We start from the raw sequence: 25,246 nt of genomic DNA, 5'->3' as shown, positions 1-25,246 counted from the left end.
TCCGTACCCACTGTAGGTTTTATACATCGCGATTTGAGCGTGGAAACGGGAGTACGCAACATTTCTGTGCGTACGCACCGTTTATACATGAGGCCCCAGGTCCTGGATGTCATGGTACACTAAGTACCTGTCGGTGTGTGCCAAGTTCCTGACACTGGGTACTCAACCATCTACAGCTCCCACTCCAAAACCACTGATGACCCCAGTGCCAGGTGCAAAATGGTTGCTGTCCATCTATGCCATGGAGGTGGTTTTGCAGCTAGAAGAGACCAAGGCCCGGATCACCTCCATCTTCGGCACAATCTTGAAGATGGACTTAACCAAGAAGGTGAGCAATACCTCCATCCCCTCCTTTCTTTGAGCGTACCATCATTCTCATTTTTAATCGTTCAGATGACTAAGAAACTCACAGGTGCTGCCGCCAGTATGGCAGCCTGGGTGACCAACGTGTGGAATGCGCACAACCAGATCTTGATCAGCATCCTCACTGCCACGAAGGGCGCTCACCTGCACCCCACAGCTACCAGGCAGAAGCAGCAGTACCGTGATGCCAGTGTGTCCCCGCCTCTGGTCCTGTATGAGTGTTTTGAGTGGGACCAGGGAGACGCACTCCCTCAATCCCCTGAGCGAAAGTCTGCTTGGCATGAAGCTGGTTGAGGATTATACCCAGCCAACCAAGTACACTATTGAGGCAGGCCTCCAGCCCTTGTCTTTCTGTCTGTCTCCTTCCATCCCTCTCACCTTTTCATTTTAAACCAGTTCCCTCTTTTCCACAGATAAGCTCATCAGCATCCGGTACCTGTTTTCACAGACCAGTCAAGTATTGGAGGAAGTGATGGGCAGGGATCCCAACGCTCCGGATGGGATCGAGAGAGACAACAACAGTAACAGCATCGATGAGGGCTTCCAAGAGGAGGACTTCACCCCATTGACTGCCAAACCCAGGTCGATTTGAGGCGTCCTAGTTGCGCCCTGCCACCGGCGTCTCACAGTCCGGGCCAGCCGATCAGAAGACCTCCCCTGGAGACGAGGCCATTCAAAGGGTGTGCCATGAGCAGGTAAGTCTCCCCTGAGGAGTTGTGATATACCCGTGGATTATCTGATGAATACTCCTCTCTCTCTCTCTCTTCCCCCAACAGGATAGCTTTGGACCTGACAGTGGCCTGGGTTACAAGCAAATGGTCAACCTGGCCTGCAGTCTTGTGTAGCTGCGTTACCATGCCTACGTAATGCAGCGCTAAGTGGCAGAGATTGTCACCCTCTGGGAATGACTGCAGGAGGGTGACAGTACCCTGATTCAGTTCCCACCACACTAGCAAGAAAGACTGGTGAAGGGGAGTTCCGACGCAAGCACTTGCACACCAGTGTCACCCCGGGAGTGGAAAGCTTGCAATGGTAGGTGCTTGACCTCTCTGGCGGCCTCTTTCTTTTTGATCAGATGCATCAATGGAAGGACTGACTCTTTCCTCTTTGTGGTATAGCAGGGTCCTTGGCTCTGAAGGAAAGGACAGTTTAAATAAATAATTGCCACATTTGCGGCTTAAAGAAGGAGTGTGGTAGTGTGGCCGGAGCGGTTCCCGGATGCAATGTGGGCTTGGAAGTTTCCACACTGAAGTGGACAGGTGTGGGATCACCCATGTCCTTGATTGATGCCAGGAGTTGCTAGTTGCCGCACCTGTACCACATCCCCATTATAAATAGGAGAAGCACGAGTGCGGAGGTGAGAACAAGGAAAGAAAAGAATGGAGGATAAGGGAGAAGGCAGGAGGGTGAAGGAGCCAGTGCGTGAGTGAGGAAGCGAGAGCAGGCTCGCTGTAATAATGAGAGGCAGCTGGAAAGTGAGCTCTAGCGGGGTGTTTGGCCAGCACCCAGGGGCAGATGGATTGAGTCACTCCTGCTTTTTGCAGAGTAGCAACAGTGATCATGATCAAGGACGGCTTGCCGCATAAGGCAGCAGGAGCTGGAGGCTTGGGAGGTTGAAGTTCCAGTGTGAGTGCGATAACAAGCTAAACTATAAGTCTAACCGGCCACATTATTCAAAAGGCCAGGATATTATTCACACTCGCAACGATTAAGCACATGCATCATAGCTGCCATGCATTCCAAATGTTCTTTTGACACATCCTATGAGCATGTTATCAGAAATTAACGGTACGTGTTTGTGTGTTGCAGTAACAGAAAAACTTTTGAGTTGTCGCATGTATTCAACTTTTGGTATGTGACATTAGTATCGCTGTTTACTATCAACATGTGACGGCAAACTACATTGCAGCTCCAAGAGTATCAATCTGCTTCAATATTTGATGAATGGTTCAATGTGGTGAAATAAATCATCAAACTTAAATGGTAACATGTGAAAGTATTCATCCACTTCTTGCATAGGCAATAAAAGCATAGCATATTCTCCATCATAATGACACAATACACTGCACCATCTTCTGTGTCACTGTTGCAGTCTTTTGTTTTTTGGGCACCATCATAACAGCATTAGAATGTAAAGAATTTTTTATCTTCCTTCCATTCTCAACACAGCAAAAACGGATGTTGTTTTTATAATTGTGATAATTTCTCACACTGCCACCTGGTGGAATTCTCCAGATTTACTTACAGTATGTGCACAAGTATAGTCAGTAAATTGCTTGTGTAGCAGCAGGGTCTGCAAGCACACGTTATGTAGCGTTACGTACATGTCCGAGCTAAGAGTTTTAATGTTTCATATCTTCACAGTACCATATTTACACAAAAATGGCAAAAGTTTACATGAAAAGAGATGGCATATTAACAATGAATGACCTCGTGTATTCTTCCTGTAATACTGCAACCACAGAGAAAATCCAGAGCATACGAGGGTTGTCTGGGTTCCGCGCGGAATCACTCGAAATAAGTAGCCAAGGATTTTTTTTTTTCTATTTTTCTCATGTACTTCGATCCTTTTTAAACTTTTTCCAAGTATTCACTGCCAACTAGGGATGGGAATTGATAAGATTTTCACGATTCCGATTCCATTTTCGATTCTGTTTAACAATTCGATTCTTTATCGATTCTCCTATCAATTCTTACTTTTAAAAAAGGAGAACACACAGGTCGATTAGCTTAGAACTTTGTTTTATATCTTATCTTTGAACAGGATAGAAATTTAGGAGTAGCATGACCTTACAAACCCAACAGTGAGATCTTAAGAGATCCATAGCCTACGGCTCCTCGATGGGGTGCCACGGGGTCCCCAGAAAAAAATTTGTAAATGTAAAATAATAATAAAATAAATATTCTTCTGTAGCAATAACAAAGTATAACATAAATTATTCTGTGGCAATTACACAAGAATGTCCAGTAACATTTACACTCTCCTTTTTAAAAGTATACATGAGCTGAGCACTCAAAAATAAAACTACATCAGCCAGCAACAAATACAATCAACTCAAGTCCAATGGAACTGTGCACTGTGCAATTCTGCAACCATCAACTATTTTGACAGCTACATCCATGTTGGCCACATTATCAACAGTGGTTGCCACAACCTTGTCTTTGATACCATACTCCTCCAAGATCTCATCAATCTTCTCTGCTACAGCAGAGTGCCTGGTACACTGGTGCCTGGTACACTGGTTTGGTTTTGAGGACTTTTTCTTGAGCCTGGCCATTCCTGACATAATGCAGCGTTACTGTGAGGTAATGATCTTGACTAAAACTTGTCCATCCATCTGCAGTGACGGCTGCTTTCAACACATATTTCAGCTCAGAAATCAGATTTACCTTTTCAACCGCATACCAAACAGGGATCAAGTGGTTGGTTAAACTGTCTCTGTTTGGGGCTTTGTACTTAGGGTTCAGAGTCTTTGTCATTTCTCTAAAAGATATATAAATGGAAACGAATGAAACATCTGGTAAGAGGAGAACATGCAACTTTGACATTCCCTGACTTAGCCTACAATTAAACACATTCACTTACCGAAAATTGGGGGCATCTACTGTGGCAAATGGGTGCAAGCCTTTTACCACAAACTGAGTCACTGCTCGGTGACATTAGTCTATCCTGGCCTGTGTCATTTTACTTTTCCCAGCCTCTGTGAAAGGAGAAGCTACCGGTAGACTGCAGCGAGAACTGCCAGCATCTGAGACAGCCAGACTGTCTGTCTCTCTTGTCATGGTCATTTAAATGCAATGCACAGTAACAGCAGGTTTTGCAATAAGGCAAATTGCGCTAACATAATATGCAATGTTAGTTGATTAGTTACCTGCCGTATTAACGGGAGAGGACGTGCAAACGTTACCGCTGCTGCTGGGTTGAGATTCACTAGTCCGGAGCGGATCAAAAACACGACATTCACTTAAGGTTATCGCGTGTTTTGTGAGCAAATGCTTTTGCATATTCATAGTGTTTCCTCCCTTTGATGAAATATCTACTTTGCAAGTATTGCAAGTTGCCCTGTTGTCATCCTTTCTTGTAAAGTATAACCAAACTTTTCAGCATTTGTGCCGCTTAGGCGCCATGTTTCCTGCTGGGTAAATGACGCTACGCAACGTAGTGACATCATTCGAGGCGACTGGAATCGATAGGGGAATCGTTTGCAAAAATGGCAAACAATTTCAAAGAATTAAAACAGTGCGAACCGGTTCTCAACAAGAACCGGTTTTCGATTCCCATCCCTACTGCCAACATCAATGCACTTTTGGGCTTTTCTGACCCACGCCGCAAAACACTCGCGAAAGGCTGTCTTTGGGAGGTTGTCCAGCTGTTCTTTGACAGCTGCAATCAGTTCCTCTCGAGTTTCAAAGTTGTGGCCTCGCAGGGGTTCTGTCACCTTCGGGAAGAGCCAAAAGTCACATGGTGCAAGATCAGGCGCGTAGGGTGGCGGGTTCAAAACGCTGACACCACTGTCTTCAATGAAATGCTTTGTCGCATTAGCCGTGTGGGCTGGCGCATTGTCATGATGCAAAAAGTGCCTTCGCAAGCTCTTGGACTGGCCTCTAGCCATCACAGAAAAAACGTCAGGCAGGCACTGAGTGGTGTACCACTCAGAGGTCACAGTTTTCCTCTCCATCAGCGGAATTGACGCGACAATGCCATCGATGTTGAAAAAGATGGCAAACATAGTGCGTTTCACCGAGCAGATTAAACCATCAGAAAAGTCGTAAAAAATCATCACTCGAAAGTCACGCACGCACAGAGTCGGGAGCTTCGCTGCTAGTGCCGGCTGCTCACTCTCAGTTCGTTTGCTTCTCGTGTTCATTCTGAAGGAAGACAGGGAGCAAAACATCTGAACAAAAACATGCAACCACTTGAATAATCCCTCTACACAGCAGAACAGGTTTCGACAGGCTGACACTCGACAAACGATAAAATTCCGCGCGGAACCCAGACAACCCTCGTATAGTTCCTCACCTTGAGAGATAGAAATGCCCCAGAAGAGTCAAATGTCCCCATTTCCTCCTCTGCATCTTCAAGGCACCATTCTGGAAGACTATTCTTTTCATCTTCCAAGTTGCCACTGCCTGAACGAACACGGCGATAACCTCTCTCGTCTTCACGACACTCAAACACAAAACGACGTCGCTGATCTGGATGCTCTCGCCAGCCAGCTGAACGGGGCCCATCTGCAAAACAAACATACAATCGTTAAGATTAAGCCACAATTTGCAAAACAGAACCAAGAAAAAAAATCAATCCTACCAGGCTCAGGTTTTAGTTTGACTATTGACAGACTTAAAAATTCACAAAAACATCCTCTTTTGAAACTTCAATTCGAAGGGAACATTTTGAGACAATTTAGGAATAAATTTATTTCAGTTTATGTTACTGTATGAGAGAAAAGGTAAGATATTCTCATCAAAAGTCATGTGGCTAATGTATAGGTTTAATTGCTAAATAAAATATAATTGCTAAATAAATATTTAGTTCATGTTTCAAAACCTCCATATTTCCAAGACATTATTGTGGTTCATCTCATATTTGAAGTGACAAATCTGCCTAATGATACAAAAAAGTGCTAAAGAAAGTGCACAATAATTGAGACTTGCAATTAGTAGTACTTTTAACACTAGAATCCCTCAAGCCTATGAACAAACTCGTAATCCCTGACCAACTTAAATTGCTTCACACCTCTCCATTAGCGTCTCTGTTTTGTAAATGTGTAGATCAGCACAAGAAGCAAGCAGTTTGCTATCCCATCCACCCACCACTGCAGGAAGGGCAAAAAGTTCTCCAAGCCCAAGTCTTGTTTATCTCTGTGTGAGGTGCCTGGAGTTGTACAGGGTAAATAATATATCGCTATTTGGAACACATGCATTTCATGTGTGTTCCATGTCAACAAGGATCAATGTAAATGTAGGATGACAGGAAATGCGAGAAATGCAAGAATCGTTGAACACCTAGCTAAAACAAAAACATTTTGACATGAAGTGTATAATGTGTGAAGACTAAAGTCCAAATATCAAATAAACTTTCATAAAAGGTACACGTATAACAAGCGCGCTTTAATTCAATAATATAACCGAACAAAAAGAAATTGGGTGAGGCTATGATGCTGACACGACCGCTTAGGTGGTTCAGCGGTAAGAACTGCTGACTCATAATCACGAAGTTGGGGGACTGATACCAGGTGCTTCCCAAAAATTACCGTTTTGAGTAGTGGGCTGTTCTTATTGTTACTATTATAAAATAAAAACATACATTTGATTGAGTCTGTAACAGCCTGTGTAAATTTATGGTATTTGTAAAGGTTTTTTTTTTTTGTTTTTTTTTTAAATTCAGTTTTATTCTCTCAGTATGGTTCACGCTCCCCCTGATCTGACACTGCTGTTTTCAAATAAAGATGTGTTATAACCTGAGGTGAACTCAGATGAGTGTTCTACATCTGAGAAAGAGAACAGAAGCCCTCCCTGCAAGAAACGTCCACTCACACATAAGAACAACGCAGCTGCATCAGGCACAAAGGCGAAAGATGGTACCGTTTGGATGCATCAAGAGGTTGGGCATCATCCTGCCAGTCAGTCTATCCCACACATGTCCTTCAATGATACAGCAGGGCTTAGAGAGCTCGCCAAGGTATTGTGCAAAGTTGTGTTTGTTATTATCTTTTGTGATGGTCTTTATATGAAAAACATGTATATGTTATTTACCTCTATTTATTTACTTATCTTCTTACAGTGTTGCTGTGATGAGATATTTTGCAGACGAGTTGATAAATAATTTATATGTCTTTATTTGTAACTTAGGCAAAGCAATGTTTTATTAGTGTTACATTAGTGAGAATCATTCATGTTTATAGCCCACAACCCCCAATCCCCCCAGACTAAGTCAGGAAAGTGAATTTTACGATAGGGTTGGGGGGGGGGGGGGGAGTGCCTCAAACAAGTTTGATCATTGTTTCTGTGAAGTCTCTCAACCCCCATAGGAAAGTCCGGCTGCCTAACTGGCAAGCTTTACCTTAACATATGGTTTTGGGGGATGGCAGGTGTTAAGATGTTCTTTGCCCCATTGGTCTGAAGCATGGCTGTTTGGAATTGGCTTGTATTAAAAGCCTTTAAGTACCATGACGGCCTATTGGCTGTAGGGGTTGGACAGAAAACCCATAAATTTGCTTGCTTTATCTCACCCTGTCTCTCTCTTACCAAACTGCTGAATGATCATCTCACACCATGAAGAACACAGCTCAGCAGCCATATTGAGACAGGCAATGCGGCCTGTTCTGAAGAAAGCTGACCACAAATGATGCCTTAATTATAGACATTTTAAGTAACTAACAAGTCTGTGTGCCGCCTGAAACTACACATCACCATTTAATCACGTTGTATGGATGCCAATATTCAAATGTACTTTGTATATTATTATTATTTATGAATATTATCAATAATACATTGTTTAAATTGTAACTTAACTCCTGCTTATCTTTTACTACACCTAATTGCCTGAGGTTATAGATGTAGGAGGGAAGGTGGGGAGAAGTTATATACTGGTACATTTGGGAGATTTGAGGCATTCTGACAAAGGCTACATATTAATAATACAAAAGGGGAAAGTAGAGTAAAATAATACTCTACCAAGACAAAACAAGTGTAATGTCAGAAGTAGACTGCAGAGCGATCAAACTCAGGAAACTTATGAAACTGTTTCTGGACAAAGGAAGAACCTTAACAACAGTTGCTTAGAGTGCGACAGGAGCTTCCACCTGCAGCTATTTACTTTCATTCAAGTAGCACTGCACATGTACATCGTCAGCATGCCCATGTCGATCAAACGCAGGAAGCTCTAATCTCCAGGTGGCCCGGGATTACGAGTTTTTTTGTAGGCTTCAGGGATTCTAGTGTTAATAAAAGCCATACTTCATTGCTGAAACTAAATAAGAGAAATCAAACTTTGTGTTGTTAGTTTAGTTTTTGGAGTCAAAGCAACATTTGTTTGCATTAACAACTAAAATATGACACACGTTTGAATGGTATGGGTGTGCAAATGGTGTTCAGTTATTGGACTTGTGATGGCCATAGATTGTCCATAACGAACACCATGTTCAAGCATAAGGGTGTCCATAAGTGCACTTGGCGCCAGGATGCCCAAGGTCGCAGCTTGATGATCGACTTTGTAATCGTGTCATCAGATCTGCGACCTTATGTCTTGGACACTCGGGTGAAGAGAGGGGCTGAGCAGTCAAATGATCACCACCAGGTGGTAAGTTGGATCAGATGGCGGGAGAGGTTGCCGGACAGACCAGGCAGGCCCAAACGAATAAGGAGGGTCTGCTGGGAATGTCTGGCGGAGGAACCGGTCAGAAAGATCTTTAACCGCCACCTCCAGCAGAACTTCAACCTCATTCTGAGGGAGGCGAAGGACATTGAGTCTGAATGGGCCATGTTCCGAGCCTCCATGGTCGAAGCAGCAGAACGGAGCTGTGGCCGCAAGGTTGTCAGTGCCTCTTGTGGCGGCAATCCATGAACCCGGTGGTGGACACTTAAGGTTCAAGAGGCCGTCAAGCAGAAGAAAGAGTCCTATCGGGTCTGGTTGACCAGTGGGACTCCAGAGGCAGCTGAGGGGTACTGGCGGGCCAAGCATGTGGTGGCATCAGCTGTTGGGGAAGCCATGGAAAATGACTTTCGGTCGGCATCGAGAAGGTTCTGAAAAACCGTCAGGCGCCTCAGGAGGGGAAAGTGGTGCTCCACCAACACTGTGTACAGTGGAGATGGGGCCCTGCGGACTTCAACTGCAGATGTTATTGACTGATGGAAGGAATACTTCGAGGATCTTCTCAATCCCACCAGCATGTCTTCCTTAGAGGAAGCACAGCTGGAGGACTCCGGGGGACTCGCCAGAGGTAGTTAAAAAGCTCCGAGGTGGCAGGGCCCCTGGGGTAGACGAGGTTCACCCTGGGTTCCTCAAGGCTCTGGATGTTGTGGGGCTGTCCTGGTTGACACGTCTCTGCAACATCTCATGGACATCGGGGGCAGTACCTCTGGATTGGCCAACTGGGGTGGTGGTCCCCCTTTTTAAGAAGGGTGACCGGAGGATGTGCTCCAACTATAGGGGGATCACACTCCTCAGCCTCCCCGGTAAGGTCTATTCAGGGGTGCTGGAGAAGAGAGTTCGGTCGATGGTCGAATCTCGGATTCAAGATGCGGATTCCGTCCCGGCCGTGGAACACTGGACCAGCTCTACACCCTGGCCAGGATCCTGGAGGGGGCATGGGAGTTTTCCCAACCAGTCCACATGTGTTTTGTAGATTTGGAGAAGGCATTCGACCGTGTCCTGTGAAGCATCCTGTGGGGTGTGCTCCAAGAGTACAGGGTACAAGGCTCATTGTTACGAGCCATTCAGTCCCTGTACAGGAGGAGCAGGAGCTTGGTCCGCATTGCCGGTAATAAGTCGGACTCGTTTCCTGTTGATGTTGGACTCTGCCAGGGCTGCCCTTTGTCACCGATTCTGTTCATAAGTTATATGGACAGAATTTTTAGGTGCAGCCAAGGAGTGGATGGGGTCTTGTTCGGTGACCTCAGAATCTCGTCTCTGCTATTTGAGGATGATGTGGTTCTGTTGGCTTCATCAGACAGTGATCTCCAGCTCTCACTGGAGCGGTTCGCAGCCGAGTGTGAAGCAGCAGGGATGAAAGTCAGCACCTCTAAATCCGAGGCCATGGTTCTCAGCCGGAAAAGGGTGGAATGCTCTCTCCGGTTTGGGATCACATTACTGCCTCAAGTGGAGGAATTCAAGTATCTCAGGGTCTTGTTCACAAGTGAGGGAAAAATGGAGCGGGAGGTTGACAGACGGATTGGTGAGGCATCCGCAGTAATGCGGGCTCTGCAACGGTCCATCGTGGTGAAGAGAGAGCTGAGCCAAAAGGCGAGGCTGTCGATTTACCAATCGATCTATGTTCCTATCCTTATCTATGGCCACAAGCTTTGGGTAGTGACCGAAAGAGCAAGATCGCGGATACAAGCGACCAAAATTAGTTTTCTCCACAGGCTGGCTGGACTTTCCCAGATAACTGAACTCCTCACCCTATCTCTAAGGGAGAGACTCGGAGTAGACTCGCTGCTCTGCCGCATTGAGAGGAGTCAGTTGAGGTGGTTCGGGCATCTGGTTAGGATGCTCCCTGGACGCCTCCCTGGTGGGGTGTTCTGGGCATGCCCCACTGGGAGAAGGCCACGGGGCAGACCAAGGACACGCTGAAGGGATTATATCTCCCGGCTGGCCTTGGAACGCCTCTGGTCCTCCCAGAGGAGCTGGAGGAGGTGGCCGGGGAGAGGGAGGTCTGGGCTTCCCTGCTTAGGCTGCTGCCCCCTCGACCCGACCTTGGATAAGCGGTGGATAATGGATGGATGGGTGTGCAATAAATATCATTGATACAAACATAAATCTAAGAACAGCATGATTTTAAAAGTGTGTTTTTACAAAAACTGCATTAAAGACTTAATGCAAATGAATATACCCTGAATATTCTTGGTACTCATTAATTCATGTGTAATGTTATAATTTTTGAAAATTTTCTGCACTACCTAAGCCTGTAAAATCTCCCTAATTTATTGTTACATTATATAAAAACTACTGATTTAGTAAGCTATATACTTTTATTAGCAATTAGTACACATAAAGGCATTCAGGAATCAAATGGACCTGCTTTCAAATCACAATCAGAAAATAACTGGTTTTGTAAAAAAAAAAAACAAAAAAAAACAAACAAAAAAAAAAACACACAAGCTTTGTTCAGTGTATAAATTTGTATTGCTCACATTCTCAACAAACATTTCCTTACTCGAATTTCCTGCGAAAAAGATATAGTATACATGTATAATGGCAAGATACATGATTATGTATAAGCTATTAAGTATTACTTCCAGAATATTTATTTGCATACTATTATTTTTATTTACCCTTTATCACTTTTTCACATAACATAAAGCTCAGTTTCTTCATGTGACTGTAGCATGTGCCGCACAAAAACAATAAAAATGAAGTTAAAAATACCTCTGAATATCCATATATTGAAATGCACATCCCCCATAAGTGCTTTTAGAAAGATTTTCGTTTATTATGCACTTATTAATTTTTTGCCTATTTACATTGTAGACTTATTACTGTAGGAAAGTTCTGTTTCATTGATTTTCAAATGGTGAACTTAAAGGAATGGGAGTCTATATCTTAAGTTTTTAATCTACATCATATAGTATTGTCTACAGACACATGACCCCAGTTTAATATCTAGACCAAGGCAGTTTGTAAGGGACCGGTAATTCTTTATTTTTGTGACTCCTCGTACATGGTTTACTGTCACAGAGTAAACCATTCAAAAGAGTATTCAAAGAGACAAATTGGCAGCTTAAAAATTGTATTTGTGTTTGCATGCATGTGATTATCTTTTCTGACTGATACCTAAACACTATACAATTCTCTTAATTATTTCCTTGATGGAGTTTAATAATACAAATATAATTTCTTTCTGTATATTTATGTACTAATCCATCTATTTGTTGTGTAAATGTTTTGAATACAAACAAATCTGAAAAATTCTAAGCTGGGTAATTTAATCACCATAATCAGGCAAACATAAAATGTACAGCTGAATATTTTAACTATCAAATTAATAAAAGTGTTACAGTATTATGGAGTGACAAATGTTACAGTGGTTAGTAATCCTTGATCACAGGTTCTCAAACTGGTTACTGTTATTGTGGATTTTACACTCTTTGCTCATATCTCCAAAAGTCCTCCCCCCACCCTATTCCCACCCATCCCCAAGATTGTCCACTTTGCTCCACAAATCCAAAATAAAAATAGTTTTGGTCAATAGGCAAATCTAATTTTGCACTTTGGGTGCATGAACAGCACAGCTGTTCACAACTGACTATTACCTTAATCCCAATACTGCTGGGATAGACTCCAGTAATGCAGAGCTAGAATAAATATTTAAAATTCAGAACTTCAATAAATACATAGTGTGGTAAAGCGTGCACAGGTTCCATGGCGGGGCAGTTTTTTTAAAATAAAAACAGTGTAGATCAAGCTAAAAGGATGTGCGCTGCTGCAAAGCCATGCGGCCCGGAGTATTTGAAGTGGAAATTGGCTGATCAAGTATTCAAGTGGAAAAGTAGTCCATTCAGCTGGTTTCTTCATTAACACTAGAATTACCAGAGCCTACGAAAAAACTTGTAGACCCAACCCGCACCTCTCCATCAGCGTCTTTTGTCCTGTAAATGTGTCGATAAGCACAAGCAGCCTACTATCACATCCCCCCACCGCCGCACAGTTTTCTCAGCTCAAGTCTGTTTACCTGTGTGTCAGTTGCTTAGAGTTGTATAGAGTGAGAAGTCAATAAAAAGCCAATAAAAGGGGTCATTTTGCTTGAGTTTTCACTATGTTACTTACATAAAAGCCAGATTGAATGTTATTTACCTTAATTTATTTACTTACTTCCTATAGTGTAAAGTCACAATTAGACTGCAGAGCTTCCTGTATTTGATCAACACGGGCATGCTCAAAAATACATGTAATGCTACAAAAAGTGCCTGCTGACACTTTAGTACACAAGCAATGGTATGAGAATGCAGTTAAACTTTTTTTTGGGCACATACACCGTCCAGATCTAAACACTAGCGTGGATAGTCGCTTGCGTACTGAAGAGTCTATAGCTGCAGGTGGAAGCTGCCGTCGCTGTACTTTGTATATAAGAGCCATTATTTATTTACTTACTTCCTACAGTGTAAAGTCACAAGTAGACTGCAGAGCATCCCGTGTACATATTAAAAGTACAGCGACGGCAAAAGTGCGACGTGCATTCTTGCTCCGATGTAGAACCGTCGTCATCATCTGAGTTCACCTCTGTTATAGTGTGTCTTTATGTGAAAACAGCAGTGTCAGATTGGGGGTGGGGGGAATCATGAACGCGACTGAGAGAATAAAACTGAAAAAAAATAAAATAAATAAAGCTAACCTTTACAAGTATCATATATTTACACTGGCTGTTACAGACTGAAATCAAATGTATGTTTTTATTCTAAAACAGTAAGAATAAGAGCAGCTCACTTCTTAAAACGGACTCATCTGGGATCGAACCCGTGAAGTTTTGATTACCAGTCAACAGTTGATACCGTTGCACCACCAAAGCGGTTGTAGCAAATGCATGTCAATGTCGCACCCTAACGTGGGTTCTTTTTCTGTAGTTATATTCTTGAATAGAAGCACACTTGTTCTGTTATATTTGTACCTTTTGTGAAAGTGTTTATTTGATATTTGGACTTTAGGCTTCACACATTAAACACTTCATGTCTACATTTTGTCAATTATTACTAAAACATGAAAAACGTTTGTTTTAACAATGTGTTTACTGTACATAGATTGTTGTAGACACGGAACACACATGAAATGCATGTGTTCCAAATAACAATATAGTATTTATAAAAGTTCTCATGTTGCTTGACTTCTCACTCCATACAACTCTAAGCAACTGACACGCAGGTAAACAGACTTGAGCTGAGAAAACTGTGTGGCGGTGGGGGATGTGATAGTAGGCTACTTGCTGCTTATTGACACATTTACAGGACAAAAGACGTTGATGGAGAGGTGCGAAGCGATTTAAGGTGGGACGGATCTACGAGTTTTTTCGTAGGCTTTGATAATTCTAGTGTTAACACACCGTATGTCATTAATGAAACCACCTGCATCCATAAGTAAAAAAAGGGGCAGAGGAAAGTGATAGGGGAGAAAGGGGAGAAAAATCAAGATAATAGGTCTATGGAACACAGAACAGAGATTTTGAGTATGAGACAGTGCAGAGAACAGGAGGCATAGTGGTTGGAAATTTGCCCAGCCAAAAGCAAGAGGACAGCTTTCCAGGAGTGGTTTGCTCCTGCTGCATGTTTGGGGAGCAGGGAAAGCTGAAGGAATTCAAGAGTCACCCTATGGATGCCTAAGGAAGGTGCTGGAATAACAAAGGCAGGTTTGGTCATCCAAGTGGGAGACTTAGATAGTTGGGACGCAAGCCGTGTTAAAGGATGTCTGTGCATGTCGGTGTCGCGACTCTTGCCGAGTATAACTGATGGGTGCAAGGGAGTGGAGAAATGAAAAGAGAAACCGAGTCTGAAGTGAAAGAGAAGCATCCGATTTTGTCCTTCTGATATTAACCCTTGTGGAGTCTACTTGAATTTATTGAGCACTGATTTTAACTCCTACTTGGCACTTGTTTTATTGAAATGCTGTATTTACTGGACTATTCATTTCAGGAACTGTGATATTGTTTGATTTGTGTAAATAAAACTACAGAATGCACTTTGCACCTACCTTATTGTTGTGTGTCCTAATTACACTAGCTTATTCCAGTCATGACTATCAATGATGCCGGTTTAAGTAGATGCCAAGGCTGTGGGCAACCTGGGGATCACACATACATTTTCAATATTATAGGAATAAACTGGCACCGCGAGACAGTGGTTAACATGGTTCCATAACTTCAAGATTTGAAGTTCAAATCCCAGCTTGCATAGCAAAAATGTAATTTTCATTCTAAATTGGTTCCTTGTGTCTAGGTTCGTGAAAAACGCAAGTCTCAGTTTCTACTATGAACAAGAGACTATGTGCTACTCGTTTAACAGGGCGAATGGCAGTAAGAACACCATTCCTTAAATGACAAAGTATGGCTTTGAAGTACTGGCTGTGGAATACTGCAGACTGGAAAAAACCTCCTCTTCATAGTAGAAACTGAGACTTGCATTTGTCAACCACTGTTAAGCTGTAGTCACCTATCAAGCAAGCTGGTAACAATCAGAAACTTGTCTTCTGTTTTGGTTTGTGACTTTGGATCTGCCATATTTCTTCCTATTAGAGTTTGTTCCAGTTTCAATTGCCTTTGGTTTGTGTAGGACACCATACTCACTGACACTTTGATTATTTTTGCAATTTCTCTAAATGAAAAAGCCTACACTTCTAAGGGAAATAATGCTCTGTATCATTTCATTTGTTAATTGCCATTTTCTTGCCATTATCACTGGAATAGAAGCCCCATCTGCTTATACAGTGTTCCCCCTAGCATCTTTTAGCCGGGCGCTGCGCCTGGCTAATTTAATTGAGCGCCTGGGTGTCATCTCGCATGACATTGTGAGATGACAGCCGCAGATCTAATGATCTGCAGAGATGGCAAGGGACGAGCGGGCGGTTGGGCAAATATTTTAGAAGTAGGTTAGCAAGTTGCGAGGGGAGAGGAGTGGGACGGGATGTTGCCGATCACTCGGTGCTAAAGCTAATAGCGAGGACGAGGTGGAGCGGAGTTCACAAGCAAAGAGTATGGGGAGGCGGGCTTTCGAGAGGGGGTGTACATGGTAATAGTAGGGGCGGAGCGGCACTTCACAAGCAAAGAGGATGTGGAGGTAAATGGGCGAGAGGAAGACTGATAAAATAAAAAAAAGACTTGTGGAACCAGCCTGTCCGATATCAGAAAAAGGGCGTCAGGAAGTGACATTTCTGTTCTCAGTGTCAGTGCAGTCTGTGTAGTGCTGCTAAACTTATGTTGAGAACAAAGTTGACATTTCCACTTTATTCTCGCCGTTTATTTCGAGATTAAAGTCGACATGTTGACTTAATTCTCGTAGTTTGTCATTAAAGTAGAACATCGTAAACTAAACTTCAATCCTAAAATGAATTTTTAATTTACTAGATTTTCTCAAACCTCGTCATAAATTATGTACTGCATGAAATGCTTTGTGTTATCGTGTGGTGATTGGTTATGTGGAGAAAGAAAAAGGAAGGATAGGAATTGGGGTTTTGCTACATCAGACAGAGACAGCACGGCCGCAATAAAGAAAGACCGCTCAGAACAACATCCACTGAATTCTGTGTTCGTGCCTCTGACCACCAGATTGCGAAATCAACATTTACACAAGTTTTAAGTTAAACCTGTGCGATACCCATTCATACATCCAGTTTTTTTGAGCCTCGTCACACCTGCCATAAAGTTCTCTACACTGAACATACACCTGGGGACCCCTTACTGCGAGGGAACAGCACTACCGCCACACTACCGTGCATGTTTAATACATGCTTTAATGCACTTCATCATGAAAAAGATATCAAGTATTTATCTTAGCATTGTAAATGTTTAGAGAGCAGGAATATCATGAAGTGAATGTATTCTGTGCGGCGATCCCTCCCGGTCCCTCCTCAGTGCAAGAGGAAGTCCGTTTAATAAGCGCATAGTGATTAACGACTCAGTCGGGGAACACTTAACACAAAGCATTTAATGCACTACACTACCTTATGACGGGGTTTAAGAAAATCTAGTAAATTAAACATTGATTTTAAGATGAAGTTCAGTTTACGACATTCTACTTTAATGACAAAATAAACTGAGAATAAAGTGGAAATGTCGACTTTAATCTCAACATAAACGGCAAGAATAAAGTGGAAATGTCGAGATGTTGACTTTATTCTCACATATAGTTTTTTTTTTCCTTCACCGTGGCCCTAATACGCTTCCGTTGTTTTGTTAAAGGCACCCATCTGCCATTCCTTTTTTGTTCATATCTTGCCCTGCCATAGTGCAAGTGTGCATTGAATATCCAACAGACTCTCACTTTCCCACGCAAAAGTCTTATTCATAGGTACTTTTAATTTTTTCCAAACGTGTTACCAACACAAGCAAAAAAAGTGTTCAGAAAACAACATTGCTCAGTTATTTCAGAAAAGAGATGCCACAAACTAATGAAGGTGTGGCGTCAACTCGTCATGTGGCAATTTCAGACATTCCATCAGGGGAAATCTCTTCAGCACACACTTTGCCAATTAATAAATCTAAGCACCGCTTATCCGGCATAAACAAACAATGGTTTAAAGATTTTGATAGGCTAATGGTCAAAGAAAATGGTATGTGGTGCTCATTGTGAATGAAATATTCAAACAAACATCCCCCAAGGAGGGAGTTACCTTGGGTAAACATGCCATGCACAAGAATTCAAAAAGAAAGCTTGCTGCACCATGAAAAAAGTAAAACGCACATTGAGTCTTCTGCTGACCTTTTAACAAAGCATGTACTACAGCAAACTGGAATTGGTCAAATTGGAAGATCTGTGTCTGTGTTACAGAGAGATGCCTTTGTGGGAGCTTTAAGATCCATGTATTGGTTGGCAAAAAAATGAGTTGCCACATACAACGTTGTTTGAAAAGCTGTCAGAACACTGCAAAGAAATTGGTTGTTCATTTTCTAGGAAGAAAAGAAGAATAAATATTTAACTGAAGACACCTTCTGCATATGCAAAGTTGGCTTGGAAGAATATTTTTTTAATTTTTTCATTGTTTTCACTTTTCTTCCCAACAGCGACAATACTTGTGCCTCTTGGTTTATGTCATAACAATTTTTATTTAAAATTTTTGTTAGGATTGCAGGATCCTGAATTGGATACTTCTTAAATTTAATAAAAAATATTCTGGCACAAGTGTCAAACCTTAAAAAAGGAAGTCATATTGTGCATTGGAAAATAATTAATAATAATTAACTAATAAAAATAGTGTACATTTAATTTTCCCCACCACCAAATTTCCCCGTTCCGCCCGGTTACTTTTTCATTCCACCCGGCTGGAAAAAATTTCTGGGGAGAACACTGTTATATAATCCGCTACCGTGGCTGTTTGTCTGTCCAGGATTTTAAATCACCTGTAGCTTGCAAACTGTTTGAACGATTGACCTGAAATCTGGTGCACATATACTACCTGATGTCTTCTATCTGCTTTCAGGGTGATGATTGAACCCCAAGGTTGTTCCTCTTTTTATTTTTTATTTAATTGTAGAATCAACTCCCAGCAGCGATCAGCAGGGCTGCCGTGCGGCGCATGCGTACGGACACCATTATCATTCCCTCCCACCTTCGCTGTCACTTACTCTACCTCTTCATATCTTAAATCATTCTTGAGGCAGATTGAACACTTAAGTGCCAGTTTAAATGAAAAATTAAGGAAAACATACTAAGTAATTGCAACACAAACACTGACTTAATCAGTTTTAACATGAAAAGAAGAGAGAAAGCGGGCTGCTAGGGTGGAAAAAAGAAGAGTTGCTCAGGAAGCAACAAGCACATCAACCTCTGAGCAAACGAATGCTAAATGTACAGAGAAAGAGTATGAAAACTAGGAATGCTAGGAATATTCTGAAGTGTGCTGCTACTGGTTTGTAATATTTTGATATTTCCTTTTTTCAGTTTATGCTAATCTAAACTTTAAATTTAAACCAGTGGCAGTTTACTGTTTACCTTTTCACCATTTTAGGTCATTTATTGCATTTCAACTGATGAAACTTAAAGAAAAACCAAATATTTTAAAATACTAGGTGTTCTAAAACTTTTGAACAGTAGTGTATGCTCACAACATGCAAAATGCATGTATTTTTTGCTAAAAGTACTGTTAAATACATACCTCTGGAAAATGAAAGCAGTGTACAAACAGGAAGACCCTTACCATGAGATCGCAATTTTGAACAGAAGACCCACCTCTCCTCCTCATTTACTGCTCAAAAGTCCTGTCTTCAGTTCAAGATCATGATCCAGTAAGAAGGGGTTTCCTGTTTGTGTAATATTTTCATTTTCATGAGTTAACAATTTTGTATTTAATACATGTGTTTTGCATTAGTGAGCATACAGCTGAATGATGTGGATTATGTAACATGAGTAATGTGAGATTTTTTTCATAGTTTTTCAGACTTTTTTGATAGTGTTTGCTGCTGGTCAGCATTGGTCGCTACTCTGTCTCATTCCACAGACTTAGTTATGTCCATTCTATACGAAGACACAAGACAAAAATTTTTTTTTGCCCATCACTACAAACTCCTTGGGATAAGATGTCCTTATTGGGTAGAGTATTTTTTTTGCAGGTGATTATATAGTATAGTAAGATAATATATAAAGTTAGACAAGACAGTAAGACTGAATATATCTATATAAAATTATCTAAAGATGAATTTACTTAAAATTATGACAAATATGGAACAGCAAATACACTCCCTGGCGCACCTGGGCTTTGGCACTGCCACCTGTCAACATCCCGCCGTGAACCTGCCAAACGCCATCCTCCCTCATCGTCCTCACCATTCTGCTCCTCTCGAGACATCCTCCAATTCTCACTTTCAGAGCGTGTGAATTCATGCTTCCGAGGTACAGCTGATCCACCATCTTCAAAATTTGATCTCGCTGCATAAAAGACAAGGGAGACACACCTATTTAACTCATTAAGGCATAAGTAAACTGGTAAAAAAATATCGGCCCATACAATCCAGAATAGGTTGGCAATTTGTTTTATATCTGATTAATAAATAGATATACATGGGTAAAATGTTTGTTGGATTTACATCTAATGTCTAAGCCTGAAATCTGAAGAAAAAAAAAATTCTATACTGTTCCCTGAAAGATTGTCAATATTATGATTGGAACATCCACAACAGTGGCATCCACAACAGTGCCATGGCTTTGAATATTGTTCCTGGTTGTTGGCCATGTGAAATGTGAACATACTTCACATGTTTGTGTTGATCTTTTTCTTACATACTCAAAGGCATGCTTTTTAGGTTTATTTGCAATTCTAAATTGACAATATGTGAACAAGAATGTGGGAGTGTACACGAGTGGGCCCCTGGGGTGGAATGGAACCCTGTCTCTGGCTGTTTCCTTCCTTATGCTCAGTTTTGTCAAGACAGGCCCTAAACGGGTTTGAAAATGTTATATTATCTCCATCCAACCATTTAGTGTCACTATGGTGAAGTTCTGATTAGCATGTCTAATGTGAAAGGGAGTGCTCAATTAGGAGATGAAGTGTGTAAGTCAGCACCAACAGTGTGGATATTTCTTTCTTACCCCATGACATATGGTTAATATAAGGTCATCATCCCTCTTGTCATAAAAGGCAACAAAAAGAAAGCCGACATCAAAGAAGGTTAAAAAGTTCTGCTATATTACCCTTTGATGATGAGATAAAAAAATAACAGTTACAAGACATACAGCCTTTAGCTTTATTCCCAGGCATTCTGTTGATTCCAGAATTAAATGATACAATGGAAATGGTTGTGTGAAACACCATTTTTAGAGTCAAAACAAGTTGGTGACATAGTGGTGTAGAGAACACAAAAGACTATTTGTTGATGAGGACAGTTAGTCAGTACATGGTGTAAAATGTGAAGTTGATCCCTGTGGAACGCCATATATCACAGCATTACTTAGTTGTAGACAATTTTTTTAGGCAGAGCTATGAAACAATAAAAGTAAAAATGTACTAAGCCTGGAGATCTAGAAGTTGACAGAGAACAGTTTATCAGAAGTAATTCTGCTGAAATACTGGTAGCAAGAGTGAATGGGGTATCAGAAGGCACACTCCAGCAATTTTAGTCACTTAGTCTGATACATTCAGCAACTCACTCCGAGTCTTGTCTTATATTGTAGGAACAAGATCTCTCTGTATGAGAGTTGACAACCAATGAACACTCACCCAGAACTACAGTGCATATAATGCAGCCAAAAGTAATGTGTATGTTTTGGACCTTGAAAACAGAACAGAGGCTAATCTGTCTGATGTCTTGTGTTTTATGTGCCACTGCAGAATGGAATCCATATTACTAACCGAGAATGCTAAACCGGATGATGGACGCAGGCACATCCGGCCATGGGCCGTAGCTGCAAAAAGACGTACTGCGCAGGCGCAAACAGAGTCCGCGAGAGTCGGCTGAGGAGCCAAGAAAGGCGGACAAAAGAGGGCGAGAGAGGCGGATGAGGGGCCGCGAGAGGCGCAGGCGCAAAAAGAGTCCGCGAGAGTCGGAGAAAGGCGGAGAAAAGAGGGCGACAAAGGCGGATGAGGGGCCGCGAGTGGCGGACAAGACCACAGAAAAAAGGAGTGAGCACATACAAAAAGGAGAAATGAGGCGCAAAGTCAAACGCAGGAAAAGCACGAAACACATTGCACACGAAACTAGACCCGAAAAAAAAAAAAAAAAAGAGGCTCGCGCACAAGAGCAAGGCACCCCCCCCCCCCCCCCCCCCCCCTACAGGCACCGGACGGGACACACACCAAGAGGGGGATTCAACAAGCCCATGGAACACAAAAAAAAGAACACAAAACCACCCCACAGACCCTACAAGCGAGGGACGGGACACACACAAAGAGGGGGATTCAACAAGACACAGGAACACAAAAAGAAAGAAGACGCTCGCGCAACAACAATCCCCCCCCCCCACCCACATCCATAAGAAGTCACACCCAAAGCCACATATTCTAAAGTGAACGTCAGCACCTTCACACTAGACAGCATAGGTGTCAGCATTGGTGGATCTCCTTACAATAAAGCACTATTAACCGTTCAACTGCAGAAAAGGAAACATATTAACAGTGACTGCGACCCTCCTTATTACTTATCCATATTTCGGATGCTGAGAAAGAAACAAGTCATGAATACACGGTCACGGGTACAAAACGAAAAGGAAAGGATAACGGGAACAAACACACGAACACGAAAGAAACAACAAAATAGACGGCTATGCAGCATAGGTGGATCTCATTACCATAAGGCACTATTAACCGTTCAACCGCAGAAAAGTCTCCATATTAACAGTGAGTGCAATACTTCTTATTACTTATCCATATTTCTAAAAGAAAAAATGTCTCGACTCCAAAAACGCAAAGCTCAACTAAAGCTTCTAACGATGTACCTAAAAGTAAAAACTTTATGAACTGCGTTAGATCCTACAATAGTTCATTTGCTTTTAGTAAATATCAGGCCACCAAAAGGCAATGGCCCATACTGCTTTCCCATATGTGCACAAATACTGCATCGCATTGGAACAGTGCACCCTGAAACAAATCAACAACGCAAATATGCACAAATCTACATCCTGGATCCACATGACGCAAACTATCAATCAAAGTGCTGCATCGCAACAGGCACGGATTCAAAACGAAACACCTCCCGTCTCAGACATACGTTAACGGCAAGGAAGGCTACAACGGGCGTCTCACACAGCACAGGCAAATCGATTACAGCTCCAAAACAACACGTCCCAAATACTACATATGCAACAACGCGCCTCTCAAACGGCACAAGCAAAACATACACCGGGAAAATTCATTCGGATTAATGAATGTCATTTGCAATCATTGTCATTCAGTTCACTTTCCTGAAGAAACAACTGGCAATACAAGTAATACATTTAGACGTTGTTGTCAAAAGGGTCAAATTAGACTGCCTTCTTTACATTCATATACTGAATATCTACAGAAGATTCTAACTGACGATGTACCTAAAAGTGAAATCTTTATCAACTGCATTACATCCTACAAATCGGTATCCACTATGAACATTAACGGTGGCACTGCACGTGACATCCGTCTTCAAAAAATGTTGTTTATTGATGAATGTACAATGGCATGAAGTCACTTACTCAACACCATTCATAAACTTCTACAAACGTTTATGAATAATAATATTCGATTTGGAGGAAAGGTACTTTTATTAGGAGGAGATTTTAAACAGTGATTAGCTATGCTTCCAGATGCCATGCACTCAGCTATTGTTCAGTGCACCTTAAAATACGCAGACAATTGGCATTGCTTTCAAAAGATACAGTTAGTAAAAAAGATACGATGTCCAGAACCAGATCATAACAATTGCTTATTACAACTGAGAAATGGTACACTCACCAATACAGATGGACTTCAGCCACATATTATTACAATTCCTCAAGCCTTTATCTGCGACGACTTAGTTACAGAGAGATTTGGAACAGCAATCTCATTAGACCAAATGCCCCTTTTAACACAACGCACTATATTATGTCCAAAAAATATTAATGTGGAAAACATAAATACCCAAGTCATTCCATTACTTCCTGGAGAGACACAACTCTTTCTAAGCTCTGACAAAGTTGACTCTGATCACGATAATGACCATCTTCATTGACCTTACAAGTTCTGACCTGGAATTACCTTTTACACTTAAACGGCGTGTACAAAGAAATTTTCCAATAAACCTTTACACTGTGCCACACACTTTATTGTTTGCTTTCTATTTGCATCATCTACACCGTCACACTATTCTATATCTCATTCATACATCACGCTCTTTGTCATTCCCAACACCAGGGGTTGGCGAGCGAAGCGAGCAGGGGGCGGAGCCCCCTAGTAGATAAAGAAAAGGTGGGGGGACAGTGATGCAGAAAGTAATTTGACATGCCCAGTGATTTTTAGTCATGTAAACTGACATGTTCCGGTGATGAGATCATCAACTGCTGTCACCCAGTTACTGCTAAATTACATAACTTTGAGTTGCTGATCTTCTCACCTAAGGAGTCGAATTTCAGGACTACAAATCACAGGGATTGACAAATTAGACAACTCTGTGATGACTTTCCAGCACAATTTCACATTTCTAAAACACTATGTACTTGCTCCTTTTTCTGACAGCCAATAACTTGAGGCTGGGCAGAGCCGGTGCTGTATGCTTTCCTGACACAGAGTTCAGCTGCAACCTGTGCCTTTTTTTCTTATCAATATGATATCAAACACACAAGCCTCCTCTCTGTTTGCAAGGTTAAAAACACTTGCATTCCTTATTCCTTGTAGATGCATTACATTCATAATACTTCCATTTGAAAACTCATTGGTTTTCAGTTCTTGCGCATATACAAGCCCTGCCATACCACTTAGGGCAAAATGAAACGTGTATGATTTGGTCAGGGTGAGTCAAAGACTGGTAGGACTGAGTAAATGTAGCTGAGTGCCACAGCTGCCTCCCATTACGTAAATGAAGTCTGCAACTGAAAATCGCTGGAAGTCATGTAACTTGGGCCTCATGATGACAAGCAAAGTGTAAAGTGAGGTGTTCACACATCAGTTACAAAAGGAGTGAGAGGAACTGGCTGCTGCTCTAAAGTTCACAGAAATTGTGTTGCTTTGTGCAAGAATCTAGCCTGCTGCACACAATCCTTGCTTCCCCATACCTAAAGAGATGCAGTATGATGAACCTGATCCTGAGCCACCAAATGATCAACCAAATTGGACAGCATAACATAATATGCCGGTGATATGTAAAATGCTAGTTATAAGTGTCTCGCCAATAATTGCAGTAGCTTGCTACTCAAACGGTGCAAGTCCCAGAATTCCACTACCTCCACCTTTGATGTTGACTCTCCGATGGTTGGCTGTGACTCGCCTATTCACTTTGAATTTGATATCTACCACTTTTTTTTTTTTTTTTTAATTTCTGGTACTACGCAACTTTGACATTAAACGTTTGAGTGCCTCCATCACACTGTGCTGCTCCATCAATTTCCTTTTGTTGCTTATACTACTACTTAAGCCACCAAATAGTATGTTTTTCCTTGCCTCCGATTCACTGAGCAGGGCCTCCATTTCGCGTTTGCTAAAATTCTTTTTTTTTTTTTTTAACCACAACTGAACTGAACAACACTGAAAAAAGCAGCTATTTATATTGATTGCCTATTCAAATTGGCAAAATTCAGGAAGGAGTCAGGGTGGGGCTGTAGGCTTGTGAAAACAAGTTAAAATTCACTTTGATTGGGTTTTACAAAGGAAAAGTGCATAGAACTTTGCTTATGCATTTATGCAGTTTTATGCAAACTTATTTTGTGCATTCTCACATTTCTAATTTTGTCTGTATGCTATGTTTTAGCATGAATTCTAAGCAAGGCGTTATATATGAGGCCCCCGATATTTGGAGTCTGTTATAAAATCAATGCATTTCAGTGTGCATAATTTTTAATAATGTCAAAAAGCAAGTTTAGAGGAGGA

The 25,246-nt window shown here is 41.8% G+C and overlaps 1 protein-coding gene across 4 annotated transcripts in view; it reads right to left on the bottom strand.

Annotated features, from left to right (window-relative positions):
• Window positions 1-25,246, bottom strand: part of gigyf2 (GRB10 interacting GYF protein 2) — a 351,366-nt gene that overhangs the window by 134,896 nt on the left and 191,224 nt on the right. For 2 of the 4 annotated variants that reach the window (XM_051923549.1, XM_051923552.1), the window contains exons 8-9: window positions 19,471-19,647; window positions 5,384-5,595 (exon numbers count right to left, since the gene is read on the bottom strand). In XM_051923549.1, the coding sequence (XP_051779509.1) occupies window positions 5,384-5,595; window positions 19,471-19,647 (389 nt within the window). The remainder of the gene's footprint in view (window positions 1-5,383; window positions 5,596-19,470; window positions 19,648-25,246) is intronic. The other 2 variants (XM_051923550.1, XM_051923551.1) reach the window with 2 other exon arrangements.

The sequence above is a fragment of the Erpetoichthys calabaricus genome, chromosome 2 (assembly GCF_900747795.2).
Source record: "Erpetoichthys calabaricus chromosome 2, fErpCal1.3, whole genome shotgun sequence".
Taxonomy (NCBI): domain Eukaryota; kingdom Metazoa; phylum Chordata; class Cladistia; order Polypteriformes; family Polypteridae; genus Erpetoichthys; species Erpetoichthys calabaricus.
This window is presented reverse-complemented; position numbering and strand designations above follow the sequence as displayed.